The sequence below is a fragment of the Monosiga brevicollis genome, genomic scaffold (assembly GCF_000002865.3).
Source record: "Monosiga brevicollis MX1 MONBRscaffold_39 genomic scaffold, whole genome shotgun sequence".
NCBI classification, from domain to species: Eukaryota; class Choanoflagellata; order Craspedida; family Salpingoecidae; genus Monosiga; species Monosiga brevicollis.
In genome coordinates, this window is record NW_001865076.1 from 290,381 (window position 1) to 309,209 (window position 18,829).

The 18,829-nt window shown below is 55.3% G+C and overlaps 6 protein-coding genes across 6 annotated transcripts; 2 read left to right on the forward strand and 4 right to left on the reverse strand.

Annotated features, from left to right (window-relative positions):
- Positions 1-815: 815 nt before the first annotated feature.
- Positions 816-2,650, forward strand: MONBRDRAFT_12462 (uncharacterized protein; the record flags this gene model as incomplete). The annotated part of the gene is made up of 2 exons (XM_001750285.1): positions 816-1,952; positions 2,219-2,650. 2 exons carry the CDS (start codon positions 816-818, stop codon positions 2,648-2,650), a joined length of 1,569 nt encoding a protein of 522 aa, XP_001750337.1.
- A 257-nt stretch (positions 2,651-2,907) lies between these two features.
- Positions 2,908-4,939, reverse strand: MONBRDRAFT_12463 (uncharacterized protein; the record flags this gene model as incomplete). Its single annotated transcript, XM_001750324.1, has 9 exons — positions 2,908-3,051; positions 3,344-3,409; positions 3,509-3,582; positions 3,673-3,865; positions 3,964-4,148; positions 4,310-4,364; positions 4,446-4,607; positions 4,696-4,806; positions 4,901-4,939. 9 exons carry the CDS (start codon positions 4,937-4,939, stop codon positions 2,908-2,910), a joined length of 1,029 nt encoding a protein of 342 aa, XP_001750376.1.
- A 132-nt stretch (positions 4,940-5,071) lies between these two features.
- MONBRDRAFT_34532 (uncharacterized protein) lies at positions 5,072-7,481 on the reverse strand (the record flags this gene model as incomplete). The annotated part of the gene is made up of 11 exons (XM_001750325.1): positions 7,402-7,481; positions 7,129-7,331; positions 6,839-6,989; positions 6,608-6,706; positions 6,382-6,449; positions 6,205-6,263; positions 5,985-6,068; positions 5,759-5,881; positions 5,502-5,643; positions 5,317-5,408; positions 5,072-5,215 (listed from the first exon to the last, which is right to left on the reverse strand). Coding segments are annotated over exons 2-11 (1,164 nt in total), but the record flags the coding sequence as incomplete, so codon positions are not given.
- A 540-nt stretch (positions 7,482-8,021) lies between these two features.
- On the forward strand, positions 8,022-10,519 carry MONBRDRAFT_34533 (uncharacterized protein). Its single transcript, XM_001750286.1, has 8 exons — positions 8,022-8,088; positions 8,380-8,440; positions 8,561-8,715; positions 8,804-8,964; positions 9,098-9,479; positions 9,582-9,696; positions 9,821-9,936; positions 10,095-10,519. The coding sequence occupies exons 1-8, from the start codon at positions 8,086-8,088 to the stop codon at positions 10,371-10,373; spliced, it is 1,272 nt and encodes a 423-aa protein (XP_001750338.1). The 5' UTR covers positions 8,022-8,085; the 3' UTR covers positions 10,374-10,519.
- Positions 10,520-10,549: 30 nt separating this feature from the next.
- Positions 10,550-11,698, reverse strand: MONBRDRAFT_12466 (uncharacterized protein; the record flags this gene model as incomplete). Its single annotated transcript, XM_001750326.1, has 1 exon — positions 10,550-11,698. One exon carries the CDS (start codon positions 11,696-11,698, stop codon positions 10,550-10,552), a length of 1,149 nt encoding a protein of 382 aa, XP_001750378.1.
- A 1,400-nt stretch (positions 11,699-13,098) lies between these two features.
- MONBRDRAFT_29867 (uncharacterized protein) lies at positions 13,099-15,249 on the reverse strand (the record flags this gene model as incomplete). Its single annotated transcript, XM_001750327.1, has 5 exons — positions 13,099-13,209; positions 13,842-13,934; positions 14,037-14,500; positions 14,657-14,744; positions 14,914-15,249. The coding sequence occupies 5 exons, from the start codon at positions 15,247-15,249 to the stop codon at positions 13,099-13,101; spliced, it is 1,092 nt and encodes a 363-aa protein (XP_001750379.1).
- Positions 15,250-18,829: the final 3,580 nt, after the last annotated feature.

Here is an 18,829-nt window from a genome sequence, read left to right on the forward strand (position 1 = left end):
AGCGCTGACAAAGAAAGGGAAAATAAAAGGCGGGAGGCGGGGATCGAGGCTCGCACGATCGTTCAAGAGTTGGTTGCTCTGTTAACATTTGCTCACCCTTGGCAAGGTGCAAAAAGGACGTACGTTTGACGTGGGTCAAAAAGAAACCAATTCGCCTGATGCTGTTTCGTCACCGCGGGGACGAGCGGAGCCCAATAAGCCCTCGCCGGAACGATCGGTGCGCCGTCACCGGCAAAAGGATTGAATTGGCGGTGGTCGGCAACCACTCAACCTCGTCAAAAAAAAAAAAAAAGGTTCACAAAAGAGAAACGTCTAAGACAGAGGGTGCGTGAGAGAGGGAAGAGAGGGAGACTAGAGGAGGATGTGTTGACCAAACAACAAGGTGACTTTGATCACCATCATCACAAAAGAAGAGAGAAGCGGCTTGCTGCACCCCACCCACCCTCACTTCCCCTTTGCCACCCAAACTGCAAGCATGCACGCAAGCCCAAGTGTCTGAAGACTTTCACTTGGTAACACACTCCAGTTTGTCTCTGTCTTCATAACCTTTCTTCAGTGAGTCTCCCATCAGATTCACGAGTCTCTCAGTCTCAGTCTCTCTCTTTCTCTCTCTCCCAAACGCACACACAAGAGAGAGAGAGAGAGAAAAAAAAAAATCAGTTTCCCCCTTTCCCGAGAAAAAAAACGAGAAACCGACCGTTTGTCGGATCCCTCTCAACAGCACAGCGAGCAGCGAGCGTTGGGGCCTGCCCCTGGGACGCGGGACGTGGGACAGGATCGTCTGTGGGGTTGCACCTTGTGTGACCACCAGTGTAATGGCGTATCGCCGTGTACCGCCCCCTAGCGCTTTGGCGGGTCGGCGGCCTGGGCCGCCGCCATCCTTTTTAACACCGCCATCTTCCGGAACCAATCGACCACCGCCCCCGTTTCTGACCCCGCCCGCTGTCAGCGCTGGCCGCGAGACGAGCGTTCACAGCAGCTCGCGGCCAGGACCACGGCCGGGATCGGGACCCGCGGCTGCCGGTATCGAGGAGTATGGTGGTCCTGCCCGCCATCCACGACCCGGGCATCATCCAGTCCCCGGTGGCCCTCCCCTGCCGTTCACGCGCCCTCCGGGTGCGCCAGCCTCCGACCTGCCCCTGCCCGTGCAGCCCCTTAATCTACCTCCCGGGATGCAGCCGCACAACGTCCCCCCCTCGATTGCGGGAGTTCAACCTTACAACGTGCCACCTTCAAATCTCCAACCTCACAACGTCCCGCCCAGCATGCAAGGCCCTCCATCCTCTGCCGCTACCGGCGCAGCGATCCCTAGCCCTCGCCTGGGCCGCCTTTCAGCCGGCACCCCTCCAGGGCCGGGCCCATCACGACCAGCACCATGGGCCTCCGGCGCGTCCCGAGGGCCACCCCCTGGTCCCCCACCTCTGCCCATGGCCGGTTCCAGTCCGCTCCGCAACGGCCCCTTCCCCTCGAGCCCTGTTGGAGGCCCTCCTCCCACCCAGCCTCCACCTCCGCACGCCCGCCCACACCTGCATGGGCATCCTCTCAACACCCTGCCACCACCTCCGATGCGAACCGCAAGCATGCATGCATCTCTGCCACCCACCCCCCTCTCTACTCCCAACAACAACGGTCCCTCCCCAAGGCCCCCAACCCGACGACCGCTGCGCCCACCGACCAACGTGCCTGCTGGGCGGCCCAGTTCGCCACTCGACCCATCCTTGGCCTCATTGCTGGACGACGCCGAGGCCAAAGTCATTGGCCATCTTCATCGAGATGGCTCCATGGACACGCTCACCGCAGCAATCCTTCAGCGCGTCCGCGAACACCATGCCGATCCCTTGTCACGCGCCGTCGACAGCGAAACCATGCACTACCTCCATGCCTACGGTGAAGCCGTCAACGAAGCTGCCCTGAAGACGGCCATTCGCCCCCGCCTCGCCAGCTTCATGTCAGTCAGCCCAAGCCGTTGCTTTGTGGCACTTTCTGCCGCCTCTTTCTTCCCGCGCACTGACCTCGCCCGCATCCCTCCGTCGCATGGAACGAGACATTAACGCTTGGTTTGATGTTGAATATGCTGCCCACGACCAGTCCATTCAGGTTCCGTTCTTTCGTCCATTTGGCCCTTGACATCTTTTTTATCCGCCCCCCCCCCCACACACACACACGTTCTGACTCCGTTCTGCCTGTCTGGTCCATGTCCCATGCTCTGATCGTACAGACACTGGTCGAGGATGCTGCCCCTGTGGATACTTTTCTGGCTCCGCAAGACAGGGTCCTGTCCACGGACACCGAATCAGCCACAGACGTGGCACCTGTGCGGCGCCGTTCTGGTGAAGATTCAGCCCCACCCCACGTGACGCCGCGCATCATCGATACTTTGCTACACCGACGTGAAACCGCGAGCGGACCCAGCAGTCGCCGCTCATCCACCTCGCAGCCAGCACTCGATCCGGGTTCGGATTCCCAAGATGGCGAGCCTGCTGCCAAGCGCGTTCGCGCTCTGGCGACCTCCGAGCGAGGCCCCAAGGTGAACCCCTCGCCCGATGTCAAGCAAAAGAACAAGGACAAGAATCGCGGCCAGAACAAGGCGGACCAACTGCAGCACTGGATTGCACGGTTGCAAGCCATGGAACAACAAGAAACTGCCTGAGAGGTGCTCGAGCGAATTCCCGTGCCTGAGAGGTTCACTTGCTCGCGCAGACGCGTTACCATAGTCATATCAATTTGCAACTTATTTGGATTGGCAGATCCTAGCGATCACACGAGCTATTGCGGCTGCACCAGGGGTGACTGCTATGCCTGACTTGAATCACGCTCGTTTGACTCGTTGGGCTGCTCAGAGACCGACTCGGGAGCTTCGGCCGGCATGTTCTCCAGCGTACCAGCCTACACGAGCCGCCTGGCGCATCAGCTTGGTTGTTCAGGCATGATTGGGCGGTGTATTGTATTGGCAGCCAACGCTCTGACCTGCAATTGCCGCTGAACCAGATCGCAATAGGTGCCGCGTGCGCGCAATAGCTCCTCGTGCGTACCTTGCTCCACGATTCGCCCCTAGGGTAGACGGTATCCAGAGAACCAATGAGACGCCATGCACAATCATCAGACAAACAAAAACAACCCCCCCCCTCCCCCCCCTAAAGACCTTGGACTAGACCATTCACCACGAGAAGACGGCAAGAGGTGGTGTTCCGGCACCTCTGGTCCCGCTGCGCGGGCCTTCAATTCAATCCTTGCTTTGAAATTCCCTTTCTGTTCAACGTCTTGAAAAGAAAATGCAAGCCAAAACTAATCCCCCAATTCAACCTGCATCGTGTCTGTGCCACGTGTGGAACCGTAGCCTTACCTTTTGTACAACGAGAATGACATTGGCGTTGCGGATCGTGGAGAGACGGTGCGCAATCACAATAACCTGCGTCGTTATGGTGGTGCCACAATGAAAGGCGATAATCTCCAGCAATTTGAAAGCTTGCCTGGCATGTCACTGCTCGAGATGATTGTCCACACGTACCGTTCGACCCATCATAGCTCGATCGAGAGCAGTCTGCACCTCGTGCTCACTCTCGGCATCCAGAGCAGAGGTGGCTGTCATTTTCACACTTGTGAGACAACCCAATCACGGTGGCGCCCACAGGGAAGGGAAGCGGCTTGACGGGCCAGTATCACTCCTCTCACCTTCATCAAGCAAAAGAATTTCCGGTTGGACAAGAAGGGCCCGGGCAATGGCCACGCGCTGCTTTTGCCCGCCGCTAAGTCGGACGCCACGCTCACCAACCATGGTATCGTATCCCTCTTCGAAGGATTGGATAAAGTCGTGTGCGTTTGCCATGCGCGCCGCTGCTTCGACTTCTTCGTCGGTCGCGGTAGCCTACAATCCCACCCAGCAACAATGTGTAAATGACCTCAAGGTGAGAGCGCACTCGCACACGTAGCATGAACAAGCAGTTCCATAGAGTCTGAACGCACGCGGCCATATTTGATGTTTTCGCGGATGCTCATGGCAAAAAGAACGGGCTCTTGCCCAACAAGAGCCATGTGGTGGTGCAGCCACGCAGGATCAATATCACGCAAGTCAACACCGCCCAATGTCACTTTGCCCTTGGTGGGTGAGTACCAGCGCTCCAAAAGGCCCACCAAAGTGGACTTGCCACCTACAAACGACCACACGAAGCACCCATGCATTAGTTTGGTGGAGGCTAGATGGGGAAGTGATCTGACATCACGAGCAACAGGCCCCGAGCGCCGGCGAGTGGCCGTGCAAGAGACACAATGACTTGTTGATGTGCCAGGTGCCTTGTCGAAGGGAACCGACCTCCCGAGGGTCCAACCAGAGCCACGATGGAACCCGGTGCGATGGTCACCGACACCTGCATGAGGCACAAATAGGCAGTCAGCAATGGACACTGATTGGTCTTTCTTTGGGTCATAAGAGTTGTCCAAGGCCGTACCTCGTGAAGCACTTGCGTGTCGGCGCGGGCTGGGTACCGAAAATCGACCTTATCCAAGATCAAGGGCGCGTCGGCAGGCAGCTTGGGCACAATACCTCCCTCGATGCCAATCTCGGGCACCGCATCCATGAGCTGAAAGATACGAATTGATGCGCCCACCGCCTAGCAAAAGTCAAGGCACAAGCCGGTATGAGCTTGCAGAAAAGACTCGAAACGTGACGAGGGTGCGTGTTGTGAGTCAGCGCCCCACCTGCATAAAGTCACCGAAAAGGGAGGACAAGAAACCAAGGGCCATGGCCACTTGGAGTGAGTACAGGAGGTAACCGGCCAGCAGGCCTGATGTAATGTGTCCGCGCACCACCTATTCACGGAGTCAGACGGGACACGAGGCGTCAACATGGCATTGTCGCTACTGCCGGTGGACAAAAGAGCACAGGGGGGGTTACTTTACTTACTTGCATGCCGCCATACCAAACGACAAGGAGAACGGCCATCTGCGCAAAAAAGGTTGTACCACCCGAAAAGTAGCCCGAGACACGGGCCAAAGTTTTGCCAACAATATATGACTCCTTGATGGCCTGGCCATAGTGCTGCCGAGCCAGAGGTTCATTGCTGAAGGATCGCACAGTGCGGATGTTGCTAAACGTTTCTTCCGCATTGGCCGATGCCTTGGCCAGCTCATCCTGAAACTTCTTTCGCAAATTGCGCACTTGCTTGCCGTAAAACACCGCCCCAATCACCACGGGCGGGACGACGGAAAGCAAGACGAGCTGCAGACGTGCAAAATAGCAAAGTACCGAGAGCGTCAACAGCAGCTTGGACTTCAGACTTGTTGACAAGAACCTTTGAAGCGCAGGGTGAGATGACTTACAGTCAGGCGCCAAGAGAGGAAAAACATGACAATGAGGGAGCCCACAATTTGCACCACGTAACGCAGCAACATCGAAATGTTCACGGTCACGGCTAGAATGCGAGCATAGCAGAGACAAGACAAGTGTGAGTAAAAAAAAAAAAAAAAAAAAGGAGCCTGGGGAGCATGACATGCGCGCGCCATACAGTTTTGGATCACTTGCGTGTCCGACGCAAGGCGGTTGGTCAACTCTCCAGTTCGATTAGTATCGAAAAAGGAAATGTCTTGGCGCACAATCGCAGCAAAAACGCGGCGGCGAACGCGAGCCACCAGTCGCTGGCCAGCCCACTATTGCAACAAGGATGACAAGTTTTGGTGACAGGGGGTTGCAGACGGTGCATTCATGCGCGAATAAACGCAAGAAAAAAATAATAAATGGGCGATGTGAAGCATCAGGGCATACCGTAAACAGCCAAGCCCGCACGAAAGCGGCAAAGGAGCCAACACCGTAGACAATGCCGAGATACAAAATTTGCCGGTCCAATTTGTGTTGCGCATCGGCCTTGGCAGTGGCGGCGTCAATAACCTAAGTGCCATGGCAAGCGGAGCGAGGAGGGGTGAGCATACTACACGCATCTCAAAAAGGCGACATGAAATCAGCGTGCTGCTGAGCCAAAACAGGCACGAACCTGGCCAAAAAGGTAGGGGGCGGCGATGGTTGCGCCCGAGGAAAAGACCATCGCAAAAGTACCACCAGCCAACAACCATTTCTCCTATGAAAAAGGTCATCCAGACACGTGCACGTACGGTTGTAAGAAGCGGGTAGGTGTGAGCAAGAGAGGCGTTTTGCGAAAAGAGATGGCTGACTCGGCAGCTGACACGGGATGGAACGGCAGCTAAGCCACGGACCGGTTTGGCTAAAGAGATGAGGCGCTTCAGATCAACCTTGGGCGGCTTTTTGTTGGCTTCTAAAGGTAGGCCCATCCCAGAAGCGGAATTATAAGACCAGCCGGCCAGAGATGACTCAAACGAGACGTCGAGGTGAACAGAGCTCAAGCAAGTGAGCGGACAGAAGTGGGCACGAACCCCCTTTCTCTGGATCATTGCCGCTGGCTGTCTCATGTGCGTCCAGCAAGTGCCGCGCTTGCCGCCGCCTAACATAAGCCATGTAGTGAGAGGAAAGACGGAAGGCGCACAGGGCGAGCAAAAGGTCGTGCGTATGTGTGTGTGTGTGTGTGTGTGTGTGTGTGTGTGTGTGTGTGTGTGTGTGTGTGTGTGTGTGTGTGTGTGTGTGTGTGCAGGCGTCACGTACCGCATTTCGCTACTCAGGGTGGTTCCCAGAAGACCCGAGGCAAAGGCGCCAGCCACGGCTACGGCAGCTGTGGCAATGGCAAGGCCCTGTGTAGCCCCACTGACGTGCAAAAAAACAAAAACATGGTCAGCACGGGACGAGTCTCGAGGACATGGTCAGCACGGGACGAGTCTCGAGGTAGACAGAGGTAGGTGATGGGCACAGCGAGACGGGCGAGTGGGAAAGGTTCACCTTGCATGTTTGTGTTCATCGGCAAGTAACACAAGTTTGGCCGCCGCGTGCGCAGCACTGGCCAAAGGTAGGCCGACAGCGATGATCTGCAGGAAGATTGAGGGACGATAAATGGCAGCATCCTTCTCGATGGCCTGCGACACCTTATGTTCTGCCAACGCAGCACCAAGATCGGATGAGCAGGAGCGTGGCTGATGCGTGCGATGCGCCGTGAAAAACACGGAACAAGGGCACCGCGTCATCTCCCATTCTCGTTTGAATCATGTTGTCATGGTAGCAGCTGGCCGTACCAGCGTAGAGCCAGATGGCGCTAAGGATGGCAAGCCTCACGCCCGCAAGAACCACCACATCCAGGAGGGAGGTATCCCACGCGTAGTCGGCAGCCTGCTCATTCTCCAGATAGCTGTGCTCGTGGTGGAGACCGGTAATGAAGAAGAACAGAATGACCAAGGCGCCATCGCCCAGGCAAACAAGAAGTGGCGGTATGGCCATACTATCGTCCATAGAATTCAAAGTGAGACGCCAGCCGACCCCGATCCAAATGCAAGATGCACACCACTCACTCGCCACTGCGGCCCTGCACCAAGGCAAGCGCAAAGTTGCTGCTGCTGCTACTACTACTACCACTCCTGCTATGATTGCTACTGCTACACCCACTGGTAGAAGACGAAGCGGCAGCAGGAGCAGAAGTAGTAAAATACACGATCTACTGCCCAAAGCTCAACCCCTGACAGCCTCCCTTTGCACTGCACGGTCACGCAGCTGAATGGCACGGGCTGGGGTTGTCAGACGCTTTTGGTTCCACGTCACTTTTGAATTTGAAATCATCTGACATTTGCGCTTTGTCTTTCTCTCTGTACATTTGGTAAGGCGCGCGGAGTCGTTTATGCTAATGAGGATGATCATGAACTTGTTGTTGGCCTCCAACCACCAAACTACGTGATTTTACAAGAAAATGAAGATCTATAAGCATATCTTATATTAGTTTATGTGGGTTCTTCTAGGGAAGTCGTCGACGCTCAAACGGCTAATGTTGCGTTTGATAGACTTTATGATACACTCGATGGCAAGTTGAAAATAAAAAGGCAGTGCCGTGCCGTATACCCACTGATGCGTGCATTTCCGCCCGACACGGTCTGGACCCCTGCCGTCTCAGCGTCCCGGACTCTCCTCCTCCTCACATTCTTCCCCAGCCTCTCTGTGCTATCTGTCGCAAACGGAGCAGCTGCCCCGCTCAACCAAGCAGTATGGTCAGTTGATTGCTCTGTCGCCCACCATTGGTTGATTACGCAACGGGGTCAGGCTCCAGTGGCCGCCCTCTCTCCTGGGCCTGCTCGCAAGTTCCCCCCCCCCCAAACCTTCTTTGCGCCTTGCTTGGTCGCAGCGCTTCTGTCGCGTCCCTGTTCTTTCTCGTTTTTGCCTCTTATTGTTGTGCTCGTTCCGCCGCTGCTTTGCTCTTGCTTTTTCACTTTTTTTTGTTTTGGTGGAACCCTTCCTTTGCGCATTATGGTCTCATGATGGCTGGCGTCGTGACAAAACAGGCCGACTTTGTGATTTGCGGCGACATTGGTGGAACCAATAGCCGCCTCGCCCTCTTTGAAGGTTTGTTCGCTCGGCCACGACCACATCTTTATCAAGTCTTGAGACAAACCACCCGAGACCGAGAATAGGAACTGGACGGCCCGACCCACCTGCCCTTGCTCACCCCACCGCATCACGTAGTACCTGCTGGCACGGCCCAGGCCAAAGAAAGCCGGATCGGTGACCTTCACCATCTCATCCACTCTCACAACTACAAGAACGACAAGTTCTCCAGTTTCACCGAGGTGGTTCAAAAGTTTATTGTGGACGCCCACCAAGAAAATCCCGAGGTCAAGGTGAGGCTTGTGCTCCCGATTGCCTCGATGCCATGCCCGTCCCACCAGACCAGCTCAAGTGACAGATCAACGCTTGTGGACCCCCCAGCGCATTACCATCTCCACGGCCTGCTTCGCCGTCGCTGGCCCCGTCAGCGACAACGTGGTTCGTTTGACCAACCGCGGCGAGTGGAACATTGCTGCGAAGGAACTTGAATCCTCTTTTGGCATTCAAGAGGTTCGCCTCGTCAACGACTTTGTGGCCAATGGGTAGGTGCGGCAGGCCCGTTATCTCATTTTCTTGTCGAGCAAGGGCTGTAGCAGGAATTCTTTTGCTTTCGCCCAATGACTGCCGCTGCTTGTTTTACACCTTGGCCTCATTTTTCGCCTTTGCGGCTGGCAGCTTTGGCTTGCTCACGCTCAACACGCACGAGTATGAAACGGTCCAGGGAGGTGCCCACAACTCTGAAGCCCCGATTGCTCTCGTCGGCGCAGGCACAGGCCTCGGCGAGTGCTTCTTGACATATACGGGACAGCGCTATGAGGCCTTTGCCACTGAGGGCGGGCACGTCGAGTTTCCTCCTCGCAACGAGGTTGAGATTGAGCTTTTGCGCTATTTGCAAAAGAAATTTGGCAGCTCCAGCAAGCCCGCGCGCATTTCCACGGAACGCATCGTCAGTGGCAAGGGAATTGAAAACACGTACGACTTTTTCACCAAGTATGCGCCTGACGAAGTCGACGAGCGCTGCAATCGCGAAATCTGGGATCAAGACGAGCCGGCCAAGGTGTGTGAAGCATCTCGTTGTTAAACTTTTTTTTGCCCGGGGAACAGTGTAACTCATTTGCCTCCGTCATCGGGCGACGCTTCCCGTGGTCTGCTCAAGTAGAAGATCAGCATGATGGCCTACGATTACAAGCTGGCTCAACGTACCATGGAACTCATGATGGCAACCTATGGCGCCGAAGCCGGCAACGTGGCACTCAAATACCTGCCCTATGGTGGTGCGTCTTCCCATGTCTCTATCAACCGTACCAAAAGGCAAGGCGAGGTCTTTGAGATCATCGCTCTCCGCGTAATCTTATTGCCTTATCCTGCTGTTTCGCTCTCCGGCCACTCCTGCCACAGGTCTGTACATTGCAGGTGGCATTGCTCCCCACAACATGCAGTACATCAAAGGCGCCGATAGCATCTTCTTGCGCGCCTTTCACGATAAAGGCCGTGTTGCCTCCATTCTCGCCGACGTCAGTGACCAGCGACTTGATTGTAATCTTTTTGGTTGTTTGTTTTCGGTTTTGTTGCTTTGTTTTTGTATTTTGGCTTTGTGTGGGGTCATGGCAACCAAGTCGTTGACACCAACAACAGCTCATGACTCTTTGTGCCAACCTTGACTTGAGCACAGGTCCCAATTCGCGTCGTCAAGTCGGAAGATCTGGGCTTGCGGGGTGCCCACGTGGTCGCCGTGCGCATGCTGGTGGACAGGCAGTCTGTAACTGGCCAGCGCGCCCCAGCACGCGCTGGCGTATCCCCAGGTGCACCTGGTCACAATCGCTCAACAGCCGGGTCGCCCGCTGCTACTCAGAGCCCCACTGGCATTGACATGGCAACAATGCTCGTGACCGCCACCATGGCTTCGGTCATGGCAGTGCTTGCATCGCACTGGATCATCAAGCGGCTTTAAATGGGGCGCAACTGCTCTGGGTGAATGCATCAAGTTTATTCTACAAGGGTGATGCAGAGTTGTCATGCCTACCCTTCCCAGACGTGAGGCAGCACCGCGATCCAACTTGTTCGAGCCACAGCCGAGTCAATCAATTTGCATTGGTATCGCTTCCTCTTTCTTTACCAAGCCGCGCGTCATGCAATCTCCTCGTGCTCTGCCACAACAAAATCGGGGTGCCAATATAGGCAGGTGTTGCGACCCTCAAAGGGCAGCGTGGCTGACCGAAGGGCTGGCACAAGTTCATGATAAAATTGCAACAGCTGATCGTACTGCACAACGGGCGTTCCGTCCGTCAAGCGTCGGCCGGGATGTTCTTTGGCATGCACGCAGCAGGGAATAACGGCAAAGGGCTTGCGGAAGGCCAGGGCACAACGAATCAACGCATCTGTGGCGCTATCGGGATGCAGGCCCACAAAAACAGACGCTGTCTCCAGTAAGCTGGTGCCTTCTGCAAGTGGCATCACCTCCACGTGCTCCTCAATGGGCTTTGGAGCATCCTGCTCCGATTCGGGCGATGCGGCCTGCTGCTCTGTGTCAAGAGGCAAAAAGTCGTGGGCCCGCTGCGGATCTGCATAGCGGCTGGTCGCGTTGAGAAGTCCACGACTGTCCTGGATGGGCTCGAAGGTCGGCTCAGACTGCTTGTTCAAGATGAAGCAGGCACGCACATGACGCAGGGGAGCTAGGCGGGCTCGAATCTCCTCTAATGTTTGACCCACATTGTAACCTGCCAGGGCCTGGTTGCGAAAGTACCACCCACCACGCAGCCGCCGCGCAAAGGCAACCGGCTGCAGCTCCCGTGGTTCAACTGTCGTAACGGGAATCCCACTCAACCGGCTCAGCTCAAAGGCCAGCTCGCCTTTACCCGACGCCACGTCCAATATACCCGACCCTTGCATCAGAGTTTGCCGGCCAAAGGTATCCAACAAAAAGCGTCGCACGGCGCTGGCACGCAAGTCCTTCCGCACCCGCCGTCGTTGGCGCTTGCCCGCTTGCTCGCTCGCTGGCTTGACTGGAGACCCATCAGTGCCGTCACTCGGCGCTTGCCCCACCTGATCACTTGCCGCAGCAATGTGTTGAAAGAAGCAAGCGTCGCCGTACCGGCACGTACCCGTCCGCGAGAAATGCTTGCACGTGGGTCTTTCGAGCGTTAGCCCTGCCGAAACCATGCAAGCCTCATGCCGCCAGGCATTGCGGCCCTGCACATCCCGAGCTGGCCATATGCGCTCCCCCACCTTCACCATCTCCCCACACAAATCACACTGCACCGCATAGCGCGCCTCCATCGCCGCTCACCTCCCCCGCTCTCTGCTCGCATCATCCAAACTCCGATTTCTTTTTGATTTTTTTTTTCTTTTTTTTCAGAGCAACGTCGTCGCCCATGATTTTTTAACATCCCAGGGAACACCTGCACCCTCTCGTATTTAAACCTTCAACTCGGGCCGCGCAGCGACGATTTCGTTGTGGTGACGACGCCGACGTCGAGTCAAGAGAATGGCCGCGACCACGGGTGGCAAGTCTGTTGTCGACTGGCAGGCTTTGCTGCTGGAGGCCCGACAGCGTTATGAGACAGCCTTGGATGTAACGCTCGAGGGAGCGCTTGCTGCCTGCAACGCTTTGGTTCAGCAATTGGACGGCGATGTCCACATCCAGCGAGTCTGGGCATCTCAACACAAGCATGACCCCACCGTAGCCTCGGATATAGCTTCGGCCGCCCGTGCTGACGACGAAGATGCGAGCGATGCCAGCAAACGACGATTCTTAGTGCTTCAGGACGAAGCCGTGGGCATCTGGCAGATCAACTCGGAGGTTGAGCCCGATCTGGTGTCGGGGACAACTGAACTGGAACATGCTCTTGTCGTGCATCAGGGTCGCTTTTTGGACCCTTGCATTGCTCGACTGGGCTCGCAGTTGAACACTGAACCCATGAGCTTAGTATTGCGCCTCCCAACTGCTGCAGCGCCCTCCACCACCGACGCTGATGCCGAGGTGTCCATGCCGGCCGCCACCATCGGGCTAGATCAAGCGCGACCTGCGGATGCCTCGTCCGCCGAGCCAAATCTTCGCAGCCTTCCCACCCGAACGCCAATGCCAGATGAAGGTCCGTTCCTGCCCCGAGGACTTGGTTGATGCATTCTTCTTCATTGCTCTTCTTCTGCTTTCACTGGCGTGCTTGTTCTGCGCCGTCCACTCTTCCTACCCGGAGTCTGTCGCCCTTTTGACCGGCCACTTTGTGTTCTCTGCCGTCTCATTGCAATCTGCGTTTGGTGACTACTTTGGTGATTTGGCGAACCCCATGCATTGCTCAACGATGACAGTCATTCTAGTGTTTTCAGCAGCTCCTGGCACGCCACAACTCGTCGAGGCCAAGCGCCGACTCAAAATCAAGAATGCCAGTGACAAACAGGTCAGATTCACTGGTCTTACATGGCCACGCCATCATGGCAGTACCACGAGCGTTGATTTTAGGTCGGAGTCAACCACTCACGTGTTGACCCTGCTTCACACGCGCACGTCTTGATCATGCTTTGGCGCAGCTTGCTGTCATTGCAACCCACCTTCAGCGTTTAACCAACACCCAGTCCCTCTTTATTTACCTCAATTCGGTGGCTCCTCCTCTGAACATGACAATCGGCTCCCTCTTTTTGGTACGTTGCCTGTTTAGCGCGTATCTACGGCTCCAAGCTCACTTGTTTTCATTCACGCAATGGACCTTGCCCAAACAGCAACACGGCACCACCACGCCCAAGGGGAAACGACGCTTGGAGCTCTTGTATTCCACCTCTCCAGCCTTTGGCTAAACCGGCGTCATGCACAAACATCTAGGTGTTTCGCATCGATGCTGGGCTGGCAACTCGAGTTTCAACCATGTGTAGCAGCTCCTCACAACGCAAGAGCATGACGTAAATGAGTTTATCCACTTTGTCTGTTGTGTCATTGTAACGTCCAATTGATGGAGTAAAATCCATGGCCCATATTTGATGCCGGCGCGATGGCCGCAAGCGGAAACCATGCACCAAGCCGGAGACCAAACGAACAGGTTTAAACTGCATGCCCCTCCACCGCTATGGGTTATGTTGTTATCAAATGAACTGGGCAAGGAGCCAAGACTGGTTTTGACAGAAACTGAGCGCCAAAACCGGGACATACAAAACAAGATTGGGCAGAGGGAAGCAATCGACCCAATTGGCAAACGAAAATCGTCAGCGGCGCACGCGCCTTGGCAACCCATGCACTGGGTCCTCTCTCTCATATCCTGGAGGCATGATACCAGGGTTTTGCCCAAGTTGACGCAGACAACTGTAGTTCTGGCTCAAGAAGGCAGCTACATGGATTGCTACGCAAGCACATTGTCAAGGTGAGGAGAAAATAAAGCGCGTCAGTCCCCCGAACCATATTCCACTTTACAATGCTGCATCTGAGACACACCGGAGCCGGAGAGAGTGTGTGGCCGTTGGTAGGACCGTCACGAGACAAGTTGGCAACCAACTCTGACAGCCAACGTCGGGTGGTATGATCATCCTGCAAAGACGCGCATGCAACCGAAAAAATAAAAAATAAGATGAGGAACAAGAAACAAAAGAGAGAAGGTGAAGGGGACAAGTTTTGTTGATTGCTTCGTACCCGGAGGCATGAATCGAAAAAGTCGCCCTTGAGAGGCTCTGGCAAGCATTGGCGCAATGCTTCGCGGGCACGGCTGTTCGCGGACAGGCGCACATAGCAGTGGATGACATGCTTGAGAAGGCGGGAGCTCGGGCTGCGGGCAAGCTGATACACCATTTTGCTCAAAACCAGAGCGACGTGGGAGAAGCGCTCATAAGTTTGACAAATGTACACGAGCCCATTATCGTCCAAAAGGATCTTCTGGACGATAAACGTGGCGACGGTTCGGGAAAGCTCTGAGCCTGACTCCATGATTCGCAGGCAGAGCGGGATGATCTCCGTATTGAGGAGAAAGCTGATGACTTCCGAGTCATTGGTCTTGACAAGGGCACCAATCACGCCGAGACTAGTCAAACGCAAGTACTCAAAAGAGCGTGCCTTGTTGAGTGTGTTCAGCAAGGGGTAGAGGTACAAGGGAATGTGTGCTAAAGCAAGCCCAGCCAGTCGATTCAAGCGGATTGTCGGAAGATACAAACATCAACGGCAAGTGAGGGTTGCAACGAACAACTTGGCACAGATGGTAATTGAGCCGAACAAAACGGCCAGAACCTTGGATAAAGATCGTGGCTGCACATGCGTACCGTTCAGAAAGCGCGTGCGCGTGTCGGCATGTGAGGCCACTGATTGCAATAGGGCCAAAGCGTTGCAAACACGGTTTGAAGCAGGGGCCTAATACAGACAAGAGGGTAGGAGGGGAGGCACGATCGTCAGAACTCGGGAATTTTGCAACAACAACAGCAACAACAACAACAACAATAACAACGCTGCAACGGCACGAAAAAAGAGAAAAGAAAAGGAGAAGCCGTTTGGAGAATGGAGATGGGCAATAAAGGCGAACCGTGAGGGCGGGTGGAGAAAGCATGGGGTAGATGCTTGTAATCTCCAGGAGCAGGGCGGCCATGGTTCCGCAAGAGAACCAGAGAACAGGGGCCAAATCGGGCCACGAGTCGCGCTGCTTGCTCAACACGTTGAGGGCATTCTCCCGCTTGTCAATGCTGGTGAGGTCAAGGACAAGTTGGAGCAGAGCGGAGCGGTCGACTTTTTGGTTGGTGGGAGCCGATGTGCCGGGAGGGGCGCCGGGATTGGCATGATGCATGGGCGGGACGGCGCCGGGGTGGTGTTGTTGTAGGTGTTGCACCTGGGACAGAGGCGCTTGGTGTGAAGAGCCCGACATGGGGGAAGCCAGCCCGGGAGGAGGCCGCGACATAATGACAAGCTAATCCGAAAGCACTGGCAGCCTTGAAACTAGCACGCCTTTGGATTGCGGCGCTGCAGCAGGCGCGGTTGCTCTTGGAGCTGCAGGCGGCGACCGAACGAAAGGGGACAGACAAAGAGGCGGAGGAAAATGGGAAGGAGCTCAAAGCTTGAACAAGCCCAAAGCAGTTGATGGTGTCACGAGCTTGCTGAACGATGACTATCCGGCCTTGCATCCGCCTCGCAGGCTGGCCAGAAGCTGACGGACCACGGACAAACAACACTGACTGACTGACTGACTGACTGACTGACAGACAGACCGACAGACAGACCGACAGACAGATGGACAAACAGACAGACAGATGAGTTGTTCCGGACAAGTGACTCGGGTGAATAGCCAAAGCCGTTTGCAGGGATAACTCACACAACGTTCCGAGACTTGACTCTTTGCGGTCCAGTACTGGGCACCACCGTCACAACGCCGTCACAACGCCGGCCGTCACAACCGCTGCAAACGCTCGCAGGATCTTCCACACAACCACACTAGCATTCGTATCCACGCTGACCCATACGCGCATACAGACTCTCTTTCTCTCCTTCGCTTTCAGCTTGTTCAGCTCGGGCTCGGGCTCGGGCTCTGGCTCTGGCTCTGGCTCTGGCTCGAACTCGGGGCGCGCGCTCGGGTCTCTCGTCTTGTTCTCTCACTCTAAATTAGACATCTTTTGTCTCTCTCTCTCTCTCTCTCTCTCTCTCTCTCTCTCAAACTCTCTCTCAAACTCTCTCTCTCCTCTCTCAAACTCTCTCTCTCTCGCTCTCTCTCTCTCTCTCTCTCTCTCTCTCTCTCTCTCTCTCTCTCTGCTTGCCTTTGCTGCTTATGCCCTCTCTCTCGGTTGGTAAAGGGAAAGCCTCTGAGTGTATTCCATTTGGTAGCAGTTCGATCCGGTTTTCACGTGGTAGCACTTGATCTGACATCTCATGGCATTACCACATGTTATTGCTCTCTCTCTCACTCTCTCACTCTCTCTCTTGCCTTGTGCTTTTTTTTGACCCCGTCGAACCCCCCGACGACGGCAGAGAGTCGAGAGAGTCCAGTGCCGTGGGCTGGTTCGCTCTTGGTGTGGGGCGGGTGGTGGTGGTGGTGGTGGTGGTGGCGGTATTGCTTGGGTACTTTGGCTGGTTGAGGGCATCAAGCGTTTAAAAGAGGTGGGAGAAAGCAGAGCCGACCACGGCCGACGGCCCTTTGAGTCGCTCGGTCGTGCAGGTGAAACGCAAGTTGGCTCGCTGACTCGAGGTTGCTTCTTGCAAGGTTGCTTGCTTCAGGGCTCGTACGCGCGAGCGAGTGTGCGCGCTTCGCGTCAGAGGCGTTTTTGGGGGGGTTGGGCCCTCCAACGCAAGTGACCAAGAGGCCACCGGGATTGATCCTTACCTTCCCAAGGGGGACAAGAAGAGCGAGCAAGAAGAGAGCTTCCCTGCTTCTCTTCCTCTCTCTCGCTTTCGTTTTCGCTCTCCCTCCCCCTTTCTGTGTACGCCCGCCCGACTTGGGCACTTGCACCTCGTGTTGTGGTGGGACACACTTCGTGCGCAGGGCTTAGTCGAGATTGGGCGGTGACCACAAGCATGGCGGCCAAAGGTTCCCCTTTGCCCGCTGGCAAGGATGGCAACTTGCGTTGGATGTTTGACAAAGCCCAGCTGGTGGAGCTGTGCCCCACCGTGCAGGATGCCCTTGAAATCCACGAACTGCACCAAGCCAAGTACCGTGCATTTGAGTACATCTCACAGCTCGTGGAAGCGCTCGGTGTCAAGTCGTAAGACATGGCCTTTGTCCCGCCCCGCCCGCCTTGCCCAGAGTCACAGCCACACTGTAGAAGGAAAGGATCACACGCCTCAAACTGAGGGACTTTCCGTCTCCTCCGTGGCAGCCTCACCTCTCGCTAACCGCCCAGAAAAAATGATATCATCAAAACCACCATGACCTACATTCACCGTTTTTACGTCTACCAATCGCTCAAGGATTTCGATTGGATGGTGCGTGGGGGTCATTTTTGCGCCCTGCCGCGTGGTTTTTGGTCATTGCATGCCCACCAATCGCCCAGCACTCAGCAATGAACCAACGTTCCCGCTTTCCTTTTCCTGCCCTTCCCATTCCCTTTCAATCTGCGCGACGCCCGCCTTCCGACCGGACGGGGTGGCCCTCCCCGTATGCTGTCCCTGGTTGGGAACGCTCGCCTCGAACGTCAATAGCGACTCTCGCGTTCTGCCCTTTTCCTCGCCCTCAAGGCAGAGGAAATGTACATTCGCTCCGAAAGCCTTCTCAAGTGGTCTCACTACCTTGAGTTTAAATCGTCAGTTCCCCCATGTTCTGGCCCTATACTTCCCATGTCGGCAGCTCCAGCAAACCTGCCCAACCTCCCTGGTCCAATCTTACCTGATGATCCCTATCCATTGTCGGTCGCTCAGAAAACGCCACCCTCCGGGTGTCAAGCCCAAATACGCCTCTCTCAAGACAGACAGTCAAGTGCGTGCCGTCAACGCGGCCGCTGATGACTGGCAATCAACGTCGCCCCGTGTTTGCTTGCTTGTTCCAGGGCGACGGTTGTTTGTTTGTTTTTTCTCTCTTTCCCCTGTGATTGGGCTCATGCTTACCCTTTTGGTTAATTTAGGAGTATTATATGCGGAAAGAAAGCTTGCACCGTTTTGAGCGCAATCTTCTTTTGACTCTGGGTTTGTTCAACTGTACCTTCAAGCGGATACCATCTTCACCTTGCCATTCCTTTCTGTTTTGACCTTTTCTCCGCCATTATATGGGCCTCTGTTTTCTACATATTCTTTATCCCATCTTCCCGCCTCTTTCACTATCTCTTCCCCTCCATCTACCTTTTCGAAACGTTAGGCTTTGACGTCATTATCTACCCCCTGAACAGACTCATTACTAGCATTTTCAAAGAACTCAAAGATGATATTGAAAGCCGTCAGTTTGTTTTCCCGCCCCGCGCGCCTGTGAATCCCCGTTGTAGCTTTGCCGCAATTATCTCACCATAACCCTGTTCCTTAGCTGAAATTGTCGCCAAAGACTGTGCTCGGGCTGCTTGGCTTTGGGTTGCCTCCTCGTTTGGGCACCATGATTTGTGCTTGATCTACTCCCCCGTGACCCTGTGCATATCTTTCTTTTACGGCGTGTTGAAGCAGTTTAAGGCCAAGGTCTCCAACGCCACATCTTCTTGTTTGCTTTACTGCCTGCCCGTCCTTTTTGCGCAGCCCACTCATGGTTTCCATTGTCCTGTCACCCAGGTGAACCAGCCCGACCAGCGGGCCGGCCCGTGGTGGACCCATTTGAAGGCCTGCAAATCAGCTGATCCCCTGGAAATTCCATCAGAGGCTACTTGTGCCCGTGCGTTTCAACTCGACATGTCGATGGATGCCCTTGCTCCACACACACACACTCACTTACACCCACTCACTCACTCACTCACCTTGTTGATGTTCCCGGCCCCCTTATCCCGATTGTTCCTTTATGATGGGCTACGCTAGGCGTGCTGTACTCGTACTACCGCTATGCTCAC